The following is a 17,534-nucleotide window of genomic DNA, read 5'->3' on the forward strand; positions in this document are numbered from 1 at the left end:
TAACACAGATAGCAGAGGATCGCCCTTCAGAAAATAACAGTAACATGCTCATCACCACTGTTGTGAGTGAATGCTCTAATTGTCAAGAGTTCAGCACTGGGGAATACAGAAAAAAATCTGAGACTTGTACATCTGTAGAACAGGTTCAGACTGACAAACGGAGAGCGAACTGAGAATGTCCTCAGGTCTACATAGACCTACATAGACCTGAGGACATTCACACACAGATACACAGACACACATACACAGCCAAGCGGAGGACACTGGCGCGAATCCTTGATAATGAATAAACCCACAGCAAATGAATGTTGAGACCAGTTGCCGTGGTTACCAAGGCTGAGGCACGAAGACGAACCCAAGGTGACCGACAGGGCTGTTGATCACCGTGGTAACAGTGGAGCCATCCAGACACACAGACACGAAGACACACACACACTGAAGATTTGGTTGTGAACTTCTAAGTTACTTTAGTCTATGAATGCTCCTTCAACACCCCAAAATATCTGAAGAAATCTCTTCACTCGTAAACACAAAAACAAACACACTAGTTGATTATCTGAACTCACTACCTCATTTATAAAGCCTTCAGCGGCAAAGCTCCAGCTGTTAATGTGACCAGTGGTGGAGGCCTGTTTCATGTGATTGATTTTCATGTGCATGTAATGTGTTTGTCAGATGATGCTGGTTGTGTGTACTCACGCAGCTGGTCAAAGTGTGTCTGTAGGCCATCTGGTCCCGGGACTGAACACACCAAACGAGCCTTCTGGAAAGTACTCCACTTGTTGACCAAACTTCTCTGGCCTCCAATGTCATTCTTCACAAAAAGTAGACAAAAAGAACATTTTATACAAAGATCAGTCTACTTTCATCACTGATACTTCTTGATGAAGCTGTCATCTTCACAAACAAAACCTTTCTCAAAGAAATTCAAAGAACATTTTGTTATTTCTAAAAATATTTAATGAGAATCCCAGGATGACAAGCAAAATTAAGAATGTAAAGCCTATCATAAAGATACCTAACTATAATTTTCAGTGGTGATGATAATACCCAGAATTAATACAACTCAAATGCCCTATCAGATTACTGGCAGTAAAATTCAACAAATGATTTTAAAAGCAGTAAAATGTGATAGGATTGCAACTAACAATTGTTTTCATTATCAATTAATAATTATTATCTCAATTAACTGATTAGCTATTGAGTGTGTAAAACATCAAAAAGTGAAGAATAGACAACATACTTATCAGTATCAGTATCAGTTTAATAACTAATACTTAATAACATCAGATTAATATCTGATATGTTCTCTATAAGGGGACTACGTATTAAATGGATTTTTAGCACTGGGAGCTGAAAAAGGGGCTTGTTCCATTTGCTCCATGCACTGATCTGGTATTGCAGTGCGGCCAGAAACGGTGCACCTTCCTCTATACTGAATTTCCTTCAGGATCAATAAAGTGTCTGTCTGTCTATCTATCTATCTTTAATGCCTGTAAAAGCTACAAATCTTCATTTCGGAGAAGTTGCAACATTAAATCTTTCGTAGAATTGCTAAAATATTGACTTAAATGAATAATAAATTATATACACATATAGATATACATATACAAGTCAAATAATTCATTGATCGCTGTAGCTCAAAAATGTGATTACTGATCGATCTCCAAAACTTCGCAAATGCTCATGCATGTTTCCACATATCCAACTGAAGAGGCATACAGTACAAGCACTCAGTGTGTCACGGTGGAGCAGAAGACACAGTGACAAACATAAACAGTCCCCTATAAACAGACTTCAGAAGGCGTATCTATACGAGCCAGCAGGAACATCCGATCACACGTACTTGCTTTTTTATGTAACCACACACTAGCAGACACATACACACACACACACACACACACACTGACCAGCACGTACATACTCTACCTGTTCAGACAAACACATGTTTACTTAAACGACAGTTGTACATGTAGACTGTTTCTGATAGGAGGACACAAAAACTTGGTCCTTGTCTTTCACTCACAAACACACTCCATACCTTGCACACACGTGCCACTCTGGAGTAGAGCACCTTCCCCGCGGCCCCCTCTGCCTCCTGAGCACGCTCAGTGAAGAACACGTAGACTTTATCATCTTCTGGGTTATCAGTTTCAGACAACGGCGCTACCCGCACAAATTGGGCATCTAACAGGAGAAAGACAAGTAAATTATAGACCAACTGTAACGCAATCGTTACTGCTGAACTGCACGTAATATCCATGTAATAGTGTATAACAAAAAGAGCCAGGCAAAAGGGATGATGGAGGTACAACTGAAACAGCAGAGAGGGTCCACATGTATCTTGCTGTTATCAGCAGTAGACATCGACACACTGGACTTACAAAGGAGATGGTTTTAGAGATGTTGGTAGCGTATGAATCGTATGTAAGGTCATTTCATTTGGTGTTTTTTGTATGAAAACTGACTGAAGTGAAATTCCAAGTATTAAACCTGCAGTATTAAAACTCTCCGCATGAGCACAGACTGTAGGTTATGCCTGTTTTCAAAAGTTAGAAACATTTACTTCATTTAGCTTCTCTTTGATGTTTTCTTGCCCTTACCCTGGAGCCAGGTGGAGTCGTACTGCTCGGTGCGTATGACATGACGGCTGCCAAGACTACGGAAGAAGGCCGAGTCCCGGCTCATGAAGTCTGAGGTAATCCCAGCATACAGCTCTCCATCTACACAGAATAGATATGGGTATTCTTAGGTAAGACAGAATGATTTTGAACAGAATGTCTGAATATTAGTTTTATCCCCACATATTCCCACAAAGGTCCACCTTAAATATGCAAAACTACTCATAAACTCACAATTCTCCTGTTGCAGACATATCGCATCTAATTTACACATTTCGTGTGACAAGTTGGTTGGGGTTAAGTAATTTTCAATGTTAGGAAAAGTCAAAATATAACTTGTTTGAACACATTACATACATAAAATATATTAGTAACAAATTATTTGAGTTGTGGTTTTGAGGAAACATCAGTCCAACTTACCAACCACAATGGAGGCTGTTTTCTGGAACGGATCGTAGGGACATTTCCCCTTTCCACACTCTGTCTGGCTGTAGGACAGAGTCTGGTGCTCTGACTGCCAAAAAATAAAAAAAAGACACAAAAAAACCCAGAGATATCAGAGAGAAAGAGAGAAAACCAGCTGAACAGACGAAGACAGACAATAAAGAACAAGCTGTTTGGGCAGACTGAATCTTTAATTTGTTCTTAACTCATTTATAATTTGATTTATCCATTAAATCTGTCAAAGAAGGATAAAGACTTTCCAGACAGCTGAACTAGCCTGCCATACAGACACAGACACAGACAAACACACACACACACACACAATTAGAGTAAGTGGCTAATTGAGGGTAATCAGACTAAGTGGAAGGATCTTAAAATGTGTGAAGTCCAGTCTTAAACCAGTCAGCACCACCAGCTCCCCTAAGCACTACGTCTGAACCTCTCTGATCTTACGAGGCCTTTCATGGGATTAGCTGTTCCCTGACACTCACACATGGTCACACGCACACACACATACACACACTGCTGAAATGCATGCAACCTCAAAAAAAACCCAAAATGCAGGAGTGCACTTTCCCACACACACACAGTCTCTGAGTTCACCCCACAACTGGCACAGGTTTAAACCTCACATAAATGCACACATTCCTACACAGACACTCATACCTGAGGGAATTTAGAACCATTAAACTATTTCTCACTAAATGATAACCCACATGGGTCTAAATTATGAGAAATTACCATGTGGTGTGTGTGATCAGTGTGGAATACGGGAGACATAACTTGGCTCTAGAACTGCAATTACATTATATTTGACATAAAAATGTCAAAATAAAAAGTCTATGGTGTCTGGTGGCCCCTGAAGTGCAGCCTCAATGACGAAGGTACATTGTATATATTATAGACAGATGGCACCCTGGCACGGTATATGGACATGGGGGCAGACACCACACGAACGATACCTCAGCTGCTGACAGACCTGTTTATACGGGCTAGAGCAGTGGGTGGCATTCATTCACCATAAAAAAAAGCTTGTTCTGTAGGCAACTTATATGTGTTTTGTGAGGTTATATATTAAAATTTGGTCGATATATATTATATTGTATGATCATATGTCTGAACAAGCAAGACATTAGTTTGCAGATAGCTAAGCTAAGGAGCTGCAGCTGGATGTCTTGGGGAGGAAAGGCCAGTTACATGTAATTAGCAAAAAATTACATCCTCAGGGAAATCCTGTATTAATGCTCTATTTGGAGGTGCAGTAGAGGACAAAACTAGGGACATACCCAATCAAGGTTCTTGGGCCCCAATCTCAATACAAGTCTTTTAATATAACTGTTAATATTTAGTCTGATCTAATACTTACTTCAGTGTTAATAAAATATGCATCTGATACAATGAAACAACAGCTGTAGCATACATTTAACCTAAATTTAGCCTAAATTTAACATACTGCATTAACTGAGAAAATAAGACTCCTGACACTGAAGTGATGTGATGACGATGACAACTGAGTGAAGATGAATCATTTTGATTTGTGCTACAGAAACTTGGAGTCCACTCACGGTTGTGCATTGGTGTAACAAAATGAAGCTTCCTCCCTCCTTCCTCATGTTAGGTAGCACAAGTGTGTCTACATGTGTACAAAGCTTTCACAAATTAAGCAAATATGAAGGAACACAATGTTGATTGGCATAGTGCTTCCTCTTTCAGTCACTGAGACAGGAAGCGTGTGCACACAACAAAATACCTGTTGGAAGACACTGGTAGCTATGAAAGCGCATCGGGGGTTGAAGGCTCCAGTGCCACAAACGTACAGGTGAGTCTGATTGAAAGGCTGCAGAACTCGCAGGAAGTTGGCACACTCCAACTGGATGGCGACAGAAAGTGATATAAAACAAAATAGGAAAAACACATAGAGGGACCATAATGTGACAAACTTCCAATTTTGTAACATGGTTTTATTACATATTTACCAAAGTAAGGTAGGGATTATTTTATATCCATTTGCTGAATGTCTATCACCTGTTCTTAATTTTATTTTTCCTTCAGCGTTATAGTCTGTCTATTTTCTTGAAAAAAATCTACCTAACATGAATCTTGATATCGTATCCGTTTATTTTTAGCTCTGCTCCAGACTGTAATCTATCATGCAGCTGTCTTGATTTTTTGTTGCGGAGCTCTTTACACAGTTTATTGTGTGGTGTTATAACACTACAGCAGGCAGTGACAAAAGGATGAAAAAAAGCTGGTCTCATTTATAAAACAGTGTGTAGAATCCATACTAAAATTGTATGTGTGAACAAAACACCCCAAAAAGTGTTCGCATTAAAAGATAAAAAAAAACAAAATTTGAAAAGATGTGCATGCACCTCTGCAGACAATATCCTCTTTATAAGTTGTAGTCCACTTGGAAATGTGTGCAGTGAATCACTCTCATATCCTTCTTTCTACACACCCCCGTTGAAACACGCTCAATGCAAAGCCAGACACAGAAATTGAAGTGCTTGTGGATGAGGCGGTCAGAAAGCACATACTGTTAATTCTTCCATTCAGGTGGTCCTCTACCAGTGGCAGTGCATTCATCATGCAGTATTAACTTACAAGTATCACCAAAGTATTATTTAAGTTTTGTTATGGTGAACTGGGGAGACTGTGGCTCAGGTGGTGAGCAGTCCAAAACAACAATACAGTGTTCACTAAAATCCTGTTTAGTGATATCTGCACAGTATTATCATTAAAATAATATCAAAGAAATGACACTCTGTTCTACAATTCCTTATTACTGTTTAATGATATCTGGTGGCAGTTTAGTTTCAATGTATGTCAAGTTGTGTGGAAAGTGGTGCACAGGCTTTTCAGGCCATGTCTGTGCATATATGCAAAGGTTATAAATGAGATTCCTGACCTGTCAGCCACTGATCCATATCAGCATAATATTCTGTGCATCTGTGTGTGTCTCTCTCTGTCTGTCTGGGTGTGTATCTGTGTGTGTGTGTGTGTGTGTGTGCATATGCATGTGCTCAATCACCTCTGAATCCTTCCCAGCCATGAGACATTCTTGGACACGGTCTGGACTGGCTGGCCAGTGCAGCTACAGAGAGTGAGAGAGATAAAGACAACAAAGAGTGAGAGAAAAACATTTTTATTGCGCGGTCTAAATTTCCGATAAAATGCTTTGGCACTTGGCAGGTGCTTTACGAGGAAGTGAGGCAGAGAGAGTCAGCAAAACATGAGTAATCTAGATGAAAAAAGGGAGGAGGAGAAGAAGATTTTTATACCTCTTGCGAGGCAGTGTCAGAGAGGGGAAAATAAGAACCAAATGGCAGCACTGCTGAGTCCTGATGACGAGTCAAGCTGTCAGAGCAGCAAAGATGTTGGCAACATGACTAATTAATGTACCATTTGACTGCAGCTTCAGGGTCTTTATGTACTTCTACATGTGCAGGGGTATATGAAAATATCAACACACTTGAGTATGGCAATACTTTGATTTGTGATACTGTATCGATTCAAAAATACTGCTGTTTTTTAATTAATAGTGCATGTGCAAAGATCTGTGTCTGGTTGATTATGTGTTGTGTTGAAAACCCTGGTGGATAGATAGCAGTGTTGTAATCTAGCCTCAACAATTTGACTCTTCCACTCCAATGTGAAACATCAACTGAGACAGTAAAAAGCTAAGCACATGTCACAAATGTAAACACAAAGATTTTGTTGTACCAATTGTTTTGTCACAGCAACAAACAACTTTCAAGAGCTTCTATTACACCGATGGAACCTAAGAAGAATCAGATTTTGTGTCTATTATGTTAACCCACAGGTCAGTTCACTAACTATATATTTTATTTTCTTCATGTTGTATAGGCCCTTTGTCCAGTGTATCACTGCCAAGAAAGATTTTTTAAAAGATTTTTCCGACATCTGTAATGCAGACAAGCAATGGAACCTGTCAAATATAACGAGCAAAACTGAAGCTTTTCCAACTCTGGCTTGGGGGCAGACATAACCAGATTTAACTCTTTTGTAAAGGCATGAGACAGTGTTTATCCACTTCTTTAAACTGTCTGAGTCACTACGTCTGAATAAAATCCACAGGTTCTTTTAGAGTCAGGTCAAATTTGCTACAGGCCTGTTTAAGATTGATTGCGTAGGTATTTTTGATTAGTTCATCTTGAGTTCAGGTATGATTACCAACCATAAAAAGACTTATTTTCAATTAGAACGGGGATGACTTCACCAGTAGACTAACTTTTTAAAATGGCTTTCTGAATAATGGGTCTGATGTAATCAGAACAATACATGAAACTGCATTGTTTGTGTGCATAGAAACTCAACCAGTGAAAAATAAAGAAAAAATACTCCAAAAGTGGGAATATTCCACTGATTTCATGTCCACCCACCAAGGTAGAAAAATAATAGAGGCATAGAAAACAAGAGTGATAGAGACACACACACACACACACAGAATGGTGAGGTTTAGTGCCAAATAGCAGCTACAGGATCTAAATGTTTCCCTGAGATGGTCATTCCTTCAGAGATAAGGATGGTGAATCAAAGACTGAATCACCCTCACTTATCTCAACACTACCACACAAATTGCAAAAATTACTAAAGGAAATGCAGGAACTTTACTTTTGTTTTAGTTCACATCACTTTAAAATGAAAAGATCTTCATACTGACACAAATGCGACACCTGATTTGTGCCTGTTAGCCCAGAAAACAACAAATATTCTTGAGTTGATTTATTTAAATCAAGAAAATGCGAAACCAACACTTTGGAAGTGATTCATAACAAACGATGATGCGTTCAGGGAAACAAATCATTTTCTGATGCAGTCATTCCCGCAGAGCCTGGTGTAGAGCTGAGATGATCAGATTAGATTAGAGACCACATTCTCCCTTATCTCCAAATACCACACAGTGACAGGAACGTGGACCACCACTAAAGGATTCTCACCAGGGAAAGACTTAATGGAAATGAAGCCCCTCTTTTCAGAGCGTGCTGGTTGTCAGTTAGAGCATACTAAAATGTGGGTTCGGGTAGGAAAAAAGGGAATTATAGAAATCAAAGAAGGAAAAACTGATGTCAAGAAATGATCCATTTCAGTGCTTTAGTAGAGAATGCCAGTGCTGAAAATAAAAGAAAGGAAGAAAATGGAAACAACACAAATAGTGAGACTGGTTGAAGAACAAATAAACAACAAAAGCCACAATCAAACACTCAAACCCTTGGTGACCCTTTGTGTAATGTGGTTTCCAGCTGCAGACTCACACAGAAGGAATGCCTCAAGGGTTTTTGGCCTGATCAAAGAAAAGAAAAATGTGACTGAAGGCAACACCGTCATTTTCTGCACTTCTCCCACGACTGGAATGGACCGAAAGAACTGGTTTCATGTCCATCTTTCTGTGCCAGTCTTATCAAGCCAGTAAGACTACACACAGTATGTGTTTTAGTCATGAAAAGAAAAAAATGAAAAATGAGGAATAACTTGGACTTAGCATGCACTGATAAGAAGCTCTGGATGTCAGTAGCAGAGAAAATAAACAGAAATGTAGAAAAAATGGCACTGAGTGGTTTTAACACTACAAGGGAAAAAAACTGCACATGAACTACAGCAGTATAAACAGACTATAAATACTGTATGTACAAATATATAACTTTACAGCCAGCATGGAGCTGAGTTATGAGTTGACTGTAACTATCTATCCTTTTGTTGGCTGACTGCCGGGCTGAGTGGGTGGCTGGCAAGCTTGACTGCTGTCTGTCTTTTTCACTGGCTGTTTGTCTGCTTGCCTACCTGTTTGGCTCCCTGATAGCTTGCGTGTACTTCTGACAGATGAGGGTATTGATTTGATCCGGCAGGGCAGAGTTATGAAAAACCAGCATTGTCGCTGTCCTTGCTGTGACCCTGAACTTAACCAGACTGGCTGGCAAACCATAAACATGTCTGTCTGGCTGTCTTGGTATCATGTTAAAGGTGCAGCACAAAATCCAATACTCTGACAAACCTATAACTTCTAATCTAATCTTCATTGTTAAGTTTTTTGGCACATTGATTTAAACTGATTTGCACCCAGATTTTACGTTCCTATACACCTGAAAGTTATTGCGCTTCTTGCTGCAGATTTTGGTGAATATAAATACTGTGTCCAATCACAGTGGACTCATTTTATCATCAATGGTGTGTAACTTTGCAAAGATTTAGTGTGTGTTGACATGATCATTAGCTTAGCCTCACTAGGACCTGACCAGCTGAATCATAAGAGGGAAGAGTTTACAGGGGGCTGCCTCTGAATTTTAAGCTTCATATCACTGATGGACAGTGAAAATCCTGCTCCTTCATGAAGTTGATATATATACTACAATGAAGAAGCCATATTGTACAAAAACACTCTCTGGTATCTGATAAATGCAGAAAACAAAATACTTCATTTAGAGCTGCATACAGGCAGCTGTAGAGTGCAGGTGATCTGTGTGCCTTTGTTCAGATTTGAGCTGTTCTTCTCTTAAAGGAAATTTTCTCTCCAAAGCTGCCAAATACAGAGGCGTCTATGCAGTATGACAGTAAACATGAACAGTGGTGAAAGTGGGGATGTAGGGAATGTGCAGAAAATAATTTGTGCCCTGACTGCTATCTGGAAAGTTACAAAAACTAGTCCAAAAAAGAGCCTTTCACCACTTTCAGATTCAACAAATAGCATATTTTTCGAAGTACACATAAGCCTAAGTAACACATCAGGCCGCAAACAAGTCTCCTTTTACTCTAAAAGGCGACTTTCAGATGTTTTACTGGAGTGAGTGGCTGGCAGCAAGAGCAGTCAAGTTGGAATGAGGTGGGGAGATGAGATAATTAAAGATACAATAATTCTATTGCTCAAACACAGTTTCTATGTGGAAAATGAAGGTAAAAACAGTTTATGAAGATGCAAAGCAGAGAACATTTTAGGAATCAAGAAATAAAGAAAGAAAGATGAGTATTACTGTAATAAGAGAAAGGATTTAGAGATAGAGAGAGGATATTAGTCAGAGTTTCATCAAGTTTCATCTTTTTCATATTTTCAGTACCAAGTAACATCAAAGCCCTGACACATTAATTATCAGAATTTGCTGTAATTTAACTGCTGTTTGTGTGAGTCATTTCACGTGTATCTCCATGCAGGCATTCACGTGTATGTCTGCTGAATGTCTGTATTTTACATTGCCCACAATGGTATGTGAATGTGTGTGTTTTTGTGTGTGTGTGTCCTCCAATTCTAACCTTGCGTGGGTTCTGCGTTATGTCATCCAAACTGGTAGACAGTAGGCTATCTTTCATGGCCACATAAAGATGCCTGCCATCTTCGTCAAGCAACAGGGAGTGCAGGTCTCCTGCCACTAGAGGCAGCGTCAGCAGGCGGCCATTCTGGATCAGCTCTGAAACAGAGGACAAGAAAAAAAGACAAAGTGAGGGATTCAATTCAGTGGAGACTGACTGGCAGCTGGATCAATTTTGAAACTGTGCAAATGAATCTGTTAGAAATATCCAAGAAATTAACATCGTCAACATCAACAACATTGGCATGCTGCAATACGCAAAACGGCCAGTTTGCAATTAAAATGACTTGTTCTGTTGGTGTCAGTAGCCAATGTGCATACAATAAGCAAGTCAATAACGTAGGCATCGGTAGATGGAACAACACTAAATACAATGCACACAAGACAGACAGTTAGACAAACTGACATATTGGACAAAGACACAGACTTTCCCACACCTACACTATCTATCACACATGCAATTGTCAGCTATTTGTCTTGCAGCTTCATTTCCCTTATCTCACTGGACACGCAGGTCAAGCAAAAGAAACCTGACTGTATCCTCTGTGAGACAACAAACACAGACACACTGTATCTGAGCTACATCTCCAGACAGATCGGATGATAACGAGCGATTCTGAAAGCACAGATAACAAGCGTGCAGATTACATGTTTTTTAGGTGATTACACTGTTGCACAATGTAAACTATGAGAATGTTGCACGTCCGTCTGTCTTGTGTTTCATATTTTAACGGCCAAGTGTTGTTCAGTGGATTGGACTTGGCATCTGCTCACAAAGCTAAAAGCATAAACATATAGGCTTTAAAGCAGCACCAGGCATGACTTCACACGTTAGCAGCTCTAATTAGCAGTGAGAAGCAGAAAGAGCTTATAAAAAACTGTCTGAACTTCAAAACCCAGAAAAATGGTCCCACAATGTTAGTCTACTGCACACAGCATACTTTTCTTATCAACCTGGCCTTGCTGCAACACTTTACTCTAAGTAATGCCAGAGCAGAAAGTACATAGTCCAACTGAAGAGTATAAACCAGACTCTAATAGTACAGCTTGTATTTAACACAGATTTAAAGCAGATATTAATTATTTATCATCTTACACTGCGGCAGCAAACGCAGCTCACTCTTATCCAAAAAGGACATCAGGCATATATTTTGTATTTTTCGAGTGGTGGACATTCGTGTGGGCCTTCTTTCTTGGCAGTGATGAATAACCCCTCTCACACACAAGCAAATGACTAAACTACAAGCAGTTGAATCTGAACTGACACAAAGAGCATAAAGAATATAATCACGTCAATGTACTTTATAGCATCAGGAAGGCAGCTTCAGGAAGAATCAATCAGCTTTACTTCGCTGAATTATATAGGACACTGAAAACAAGTGTGGGAGTTTAACTTTCCACAAGGTTAGGGTTTGGACCTGTTCACCGAGGTTTAACAACAAACGTAAACCTGCAATAGAGAACTAACTAACAAAATTTGTTTCTGTGTTTTTACAGACACTGCTGTTGGTGTATCTGTTTCCATCAGATTTCAATACAATCTGATAAAAAAAACCTGTCGAACCTCTTCTGGACCGTTTGTTTTGCATACTTAACTTATTCTGATGTTTGATTTAGATAGAATTAAAAACTAAAATCAGTTAAAACTATCCAGTTGTAAAAAAAAAGGGGTGGAGCTACAAAATAAAGAAACAAATGTCTTATAAATTGACAAATTAGTTTGTCTTTCATGGGTTTTTTTTCTGGTGTGTCACCTTCAACATGACAAACACAGAAAAACAGAGAACAGAAGAAAACAGCATGGAGGTAATTGACAACACCAACCAAACAATGTTCGAGCACTGCATGAGCAGAGACAGATGGAAAACTATTTTTGTGCCAATGTCCGGACCTTCAACATGCATGATAGCATCCAAAAAGGGCAAAAAAATTGTGTTCTACATGGGTATCATGTTTACATCACGATCAGATCTGGGGCCGATAAATACCCGTGACTAATGCAGTCATTTGACCCAGGAATGGACGATTGTGCTCTTTCCCACTAAAACGAGAGGCAGACATTTGTAGACATCTTTTTGTCCAGTTTTATGCCCACCCACATTTACAACAACATGCAGAAATCTACACATCAAAACATAAATCCTTTTGCTGACACATCCCTGGCTGCCCTTTATTCTTTACATTTTGTCCAAACAGCCTTGCCTCGGTGACCACGTGCCAATTATCTAAACTACTGCTCACTGGAGCAGATGTGGGGTCTAAGTGCAATGAATGACTCTGAATCATTCCAACACTGCTGTATCTGGTCTTTATATGCAACATGTCATGTTTGTTGGCAAACTAGTTCAATGGAAAAAAAAGAAAAAGTAAATGGTTTGGAAGAAAAAAAGATGCAGAAACTGCTGGATAAATTAGGTGTGTTAAAGTGTCAGCGATGAAAGGAAGAGAAGGAAAACAAAAAGGCAGAGGTTGATAGAAATGGGGACAACAGACAGAATTGAGACTAGACTTCAAAGAAGGACTCTGAAATGATTACAAAGTGGATATAAAATAAAAGGAATGAAGAAGAAATGGCAAAAGGAAGGCTGGTCAAATTACCTAAGAGGTTTCTGTCCTCTTCTGAGATAACTAAGGTGCTCTTTTTTAGGATTGAAAATGTAATCGAACAAGATGCAGCAAACATCTCACCTCAGCAGCTCAACATCACCTAATGAACAGAAGAAACAGACACTGTGCCCCTACAACAACTCAGACCCAGATAAGGTGTGGGAAAAGTCAATTGACTTATCTGTCTAGATCGTTATTTTGACATATAATTACATCAAAGAAGCATTAACTGTTTCACACGCAACACTTTGGACAATGTTAAGGTTTCAGTTTTGTTTAAATTATCAACCAAAATGTCCAAAAGAAGTTCTGATTAAGCCTGCGACAATTAGTTGAGTCATTAGTTGAGTCATAGGAGCAGTTTGAGTTTTAAATAGTGCCAGCATCCTGCAGCCAAACAGTAAATGGGTGCTCTGTTGAAGAGGTACCTTGAGCTATAATATTCAGACCTGCAGGTGCTACTTGCTCATATCAGTAGAGTTCCATGCAATCTCACAAATATGGATTTTCTGGCTCTAGTAACCCCAGGCTTCAAACATTTTCTCAGAAAAATATGTGTAATGTCACAGGTCTTTTAACTGGTATGAGCACCAAGGCAGTGTGGGATCAGTACAGTTTATCTTATCTTAAATGTATAGGAACTTGAATCAGATTTGTTTGGACCCTGTCCAAAGTCATCACAGTGTCTAACATGGTGGGATGACAGGTTTCCACAACTCTGCCCAATTAATATGTTACCTGCTGTGAGCCCGTGTTACTTTTGTTCACAGTGCCTCACTGGTATGCAATTAAGTGATCTGAACAGAATATTGTGAGCCCAGTGTTTCTTTTGGACCAAAGAAAAGTTTGTTTGCAATTGCGCAATTGCACATTTGTTGAATTTGATCATTATGATGCATTGCCTTTTGAACACTTTCCATCTCTATATTTCATTGTGCATATAAGCTATAAAGTAATTGTGAGAAGACACAATAGCAAGGGTAGATGAATTCAAAAATGAGGAGGAGATGTGGGAAGAGGAGTGGCAGGGAGAAAAGATGAGAAAAATGACAAGGCAAAGTGACAACAAGATGAAAATGGTCTGATGGGTTAAGACAGTTACGAGATTAGAATAGGAAAAATGTCAAAACATGACACAATGACAGACAGATGAGCAGGATAGGGAAGAGGAGGGGGTAAGAGCAAAAGGAATGAGCAACATGAAAGAAATCCTGATTGACGAAATTAATAAATATCGATGGATGATGATGGCGACGAGTGGAGAAAGGAGGAATGGAAAGAGACAGGTGGGGATCGGGAAGAAAAGGTTGATGAGTTCAGAGGGAAAAAAAATGACGTTGCAATGACCCAGTGGGAGGAATAATGGGCATATGGGGGGGTTGAGGAGGAAGCTGAAGCAAGTGAGAAAGAAAGGATGAAGGGGAAGAGTAGCTGAGAGTGTGATGGAAAATTGGAAAGTGAAAAATGACGGATAGATAGGAAAATTGAGAAGGACGAGGAGAGGGGTGTAGATGGAAAAAAGAGCAGTAGGCGAGATGAGAGTGAGAGCAAAAATGACATGATGACAGGGTTCAAAAATGATGACTGGATGGATGACAGGTGAGGAAAAGAGCAGGGGAGAAGAGAAGAAAAATGAAATGGAGAGACTAATGGACAAAATGGCTGGAGGATGAAGAAGAGGAGGAGGAGGAAAACAAAGAGACCCTGGGCACGGCAGTGAGAGGAACCATAACATGCTGACAGTCAGGCAAAAACACAAAAAATGGATGAGCAGAAAGGAAATGAAAAATGAGAAAGAGAGAAGAAGACATGACGCAGTTTAAATGGAGTGATAATCTGAAACAGATAAACAGTCACAGTAGGAGAGGAAAGTTCTGCAGAACAAAGGTTGATAAGAGAAACTTATACTTTAGTTCAGTGGGGAAATTGCACTTATTTGTCACTGGGTACATCGTTAATATTCAGCAGACAGACAGAGAGATAAAACTGTTTTGCTTCACACTGATCTTAGCTTCATTGATCTCAGTGGGTGCTTCAGCAGCACAATGAGTTCAACAGCAGTGTGACTCTTCCGTTTGTTTTGTTCAAGGTTTTTCATTTAGTTGGCCTCAGGTTCAAACAGTTTAGTGAGTCTAATTTTCTTCCAAACAACTTCTGTGGAGCAGCAGCACACCAAACCGAAACAAACCAGACAGTTTACAAAGAAATTTTAAAATTTACATTTGTTTTCACCAAGTAGTAGTTAAATGTGGCTGAACAGTAGTGTTTGTCTGAATAAATCAAACAGTGTAAAAGCAAAATCTGAGGCTGCATCATCATGCTGCATGAGCCAATGTAAAATTACCTGAAGGTATGTTTAAACACAGATTTGCAGGTTAAATAAGCAATAACCTATAATAAAAAAAAATACGCAATGCAGAGTCAAAGAATAACGTTTCCTCTGCCAAGTAGCTGCCGCTGCGTCAAGACAGCTCAGAGGGCATCTTCAATGTCATAACATGGGTCCTCGGCAGAGAAATTAAATGGGAAGCGGTTTCCATTAACTTAAGCTAGCAAGTTTGCAAACTTCAGCCTAACAGCTCAGTTATCATAAATATTCAAATTAAATCAAATTTCAAAGAGACCACTTTGAAATTCAAATTCACCTTGTCTCAACATTCTGGACAGATTTTATTCCATAAAACTTTGTTGATTTTTATTGCTTTTTTACTTGTCATAGCAAGAAAAGCACAGTTGTAAGTACACAGGCCCAGAGAAAGCACACATCATTGCAATGTAGCAAATGAACAACACGCTTTTTTAAACACACACACACAAACATACACACACACACACATTCATCAATAAACATTTGCAAGACTGAAATGGTTGGTGAGTCACCTGTTTTTATAAACGTGATGATGAACTGCAAAACACAAACACATTCATTCTAATTTTGAAATTTTCATTTTTCGTTCCTCTTTCATGGCTTAATCTATTTGCGCTCAACCTCTCAACATCCATTTGAAGGGAAGATGTTTCTGGCATTCTCTTCACAGGGAATCTAACTCTGATGGGATTCATGTCTTGCTCTATCCACTCTGAATTACAGTGCATATGCCACAAGAGCAGCATGACCTTGATTAATTCAATATAAAAGGAAAAGCTCAGCTTAACTGAATGTGAAACCACCTCTGCAGTGGAAACACCAGCAACATTCAGCATGTGCTGCTGTCACAAGATCCTATTGGGTCAGACAGACTGAAATTCAGCTCACATCCTCACTTTGAAGTGCATTAAATCAGCACTACGACAAGGAGGATGACACTCAGATCTGCAAGAGGGAACTGAGAGTGGCTTCTTAAGCACACACACACAAACATTTGCAAGATTGAAAGGGAGTGCAGTTGGTGAGTCAGCAGCACATGTTCAATATTGAAACAAATTTAGATTTAGCATCGACACACACATATACACACCATCCCAATATCCTGATTTGGTTTCAGCTGTGTCTTGCTTTCTTTATCCAGCACAAACAGGCACATAAAATCTTTCAAAAAATGTGGCCCCACCCAAATGTCTCTTGACCCACCTTTACTATTATGCCCTAGAAAACAGCACATTCGTTTCTTCACAATGCACACACATACACGCACATGCACACACCCGCACACACAAAGACTCAGTCGTGAAACACCAGCTGCACCCACCCCACCCTTACTCTTGGGACAGTTGCCTTGGCAACAGCAACCATGCCGACATAATTTCTGAGTGTGTGTGTGGTGGTTTCGAGGGGTGCCTCTTGCCCCCCCCGAAGATCCTTCATTCCTCACACACACATACACACAAGTGATTTGGTCAACACCTCTCGTCAACACCTTGGCTAAAATACAGAGGGAAGTTTGGAATAATGCAGTGTTTTTACAAGACATCAAAGCTATTTAGTTCATGGGTGGGCACACAAACACACACACACACACACACACACACAAATATAAATAGAAATATTCATGTATAACATCTACCACACACAAGAAGCATCATCTGTGCCCTGCAGCCTGGCTGTCTGTCACTAGCAACATTTAACAGGATATTAACACATACACCTGCCAAGACTAAATTAAAACTTCGACCGAACACGGTCAGTAAAGGTCAACCAATTCACATCACACTCTATAATAACTTCTGAATGAATTCTTTGAGAAGTTGGAGTGAAAGTGTTGGTGAAACTTTTGGTAGTGATCTGTGGCAGTTTGTGATGATTTTATCGACCCAGAGGCAATCTGTTCTCCAACTCTGCAATCTTTTCAGAAACTCTGAATTAAAATTGATTTTTTTTAAATGACTCTCAGCTCCCACATGCCTTTAAATTACACTGAAATTTGGAAAAACAACTTCATAACAAAAAATAAGTTATCATGTGACACATAGAGGAGGGCATAATGAAGAGAAAAATAATAGAATCTATTTTATGTTGTGGGGTAAAACTGTTTTAAAAGAAAACAATGACTATACTTACCTTTTATGAATATGCTGGAGTAATATAAGGTTATTTCTCACTGTA

At 39.4% G+C, this 17,534-nt stretch overlaps 1 protein-coding gene and 1 pseudogene across 2 annotated transcripts in view; one reads left to right on the forward strand and one right to left on the reverse strand.

Moving 5' to 3' along the window:
* The window catches only part of sema3h (sema domain, immunoglobulin domain (Ig), short basic domain, secreted, (semaphorin) 3H), a 59,490-nt gene that overhangs the window by 22,844 nt on the left and 19,112 nt on the right, over window positions 1–17,534 (reverse strand). For both annotated transcript variants that reach the window (XM_046397212.1, XM_046397211.1), the window contains exons 3-9: window positions 10,329–10,483; window positions 6,097–6,159; window positions 4,816–4,935; window positions 3,042–3,135; window positions 2,604–2,723; window positions 2,042–2,187; window positions 700–814 (exon numbers count right to left, since the gene is read on the reverse strand). In XM_046397212.1, the coding sequence (XP_046253168.1) occupies window positions 700–814; window positions 2,042–2,187; window positions 2,604–2,723; window positions 3,042–3,135; window positions 4,816–4,935; window positions 6,097–6,159; window positions 10,329–10,483 (813 nt within the window). The remainder of the gene's footprint in view (window positions 1–699; window positions 815–2,041; window positions 2,188–2,603; window positions 2,724–3,041; window positions 3,136–4,815; window positions 4,936–6,096; window positions 6,160–10,328; window positions 10,484–17,534) is intronic.
* Window positions 1,250–1,429, forward strand: LOC124064053 (annotated as a pseudogene).

This window comes from Scatophagus argus, chromosome 8 (genome assembly GCF_020382885.2).
Source record: "Scatophagus argus isolate fScaArg1 chromosome 8, fScaArg1.pri, whole genome shotgun sequence".
Taxonomy (NCBI): Eukaryota; Metazoa; Chordata; class Actinopteri; family Scatophagidae; genus Scatophagus; species Scatophagus argus.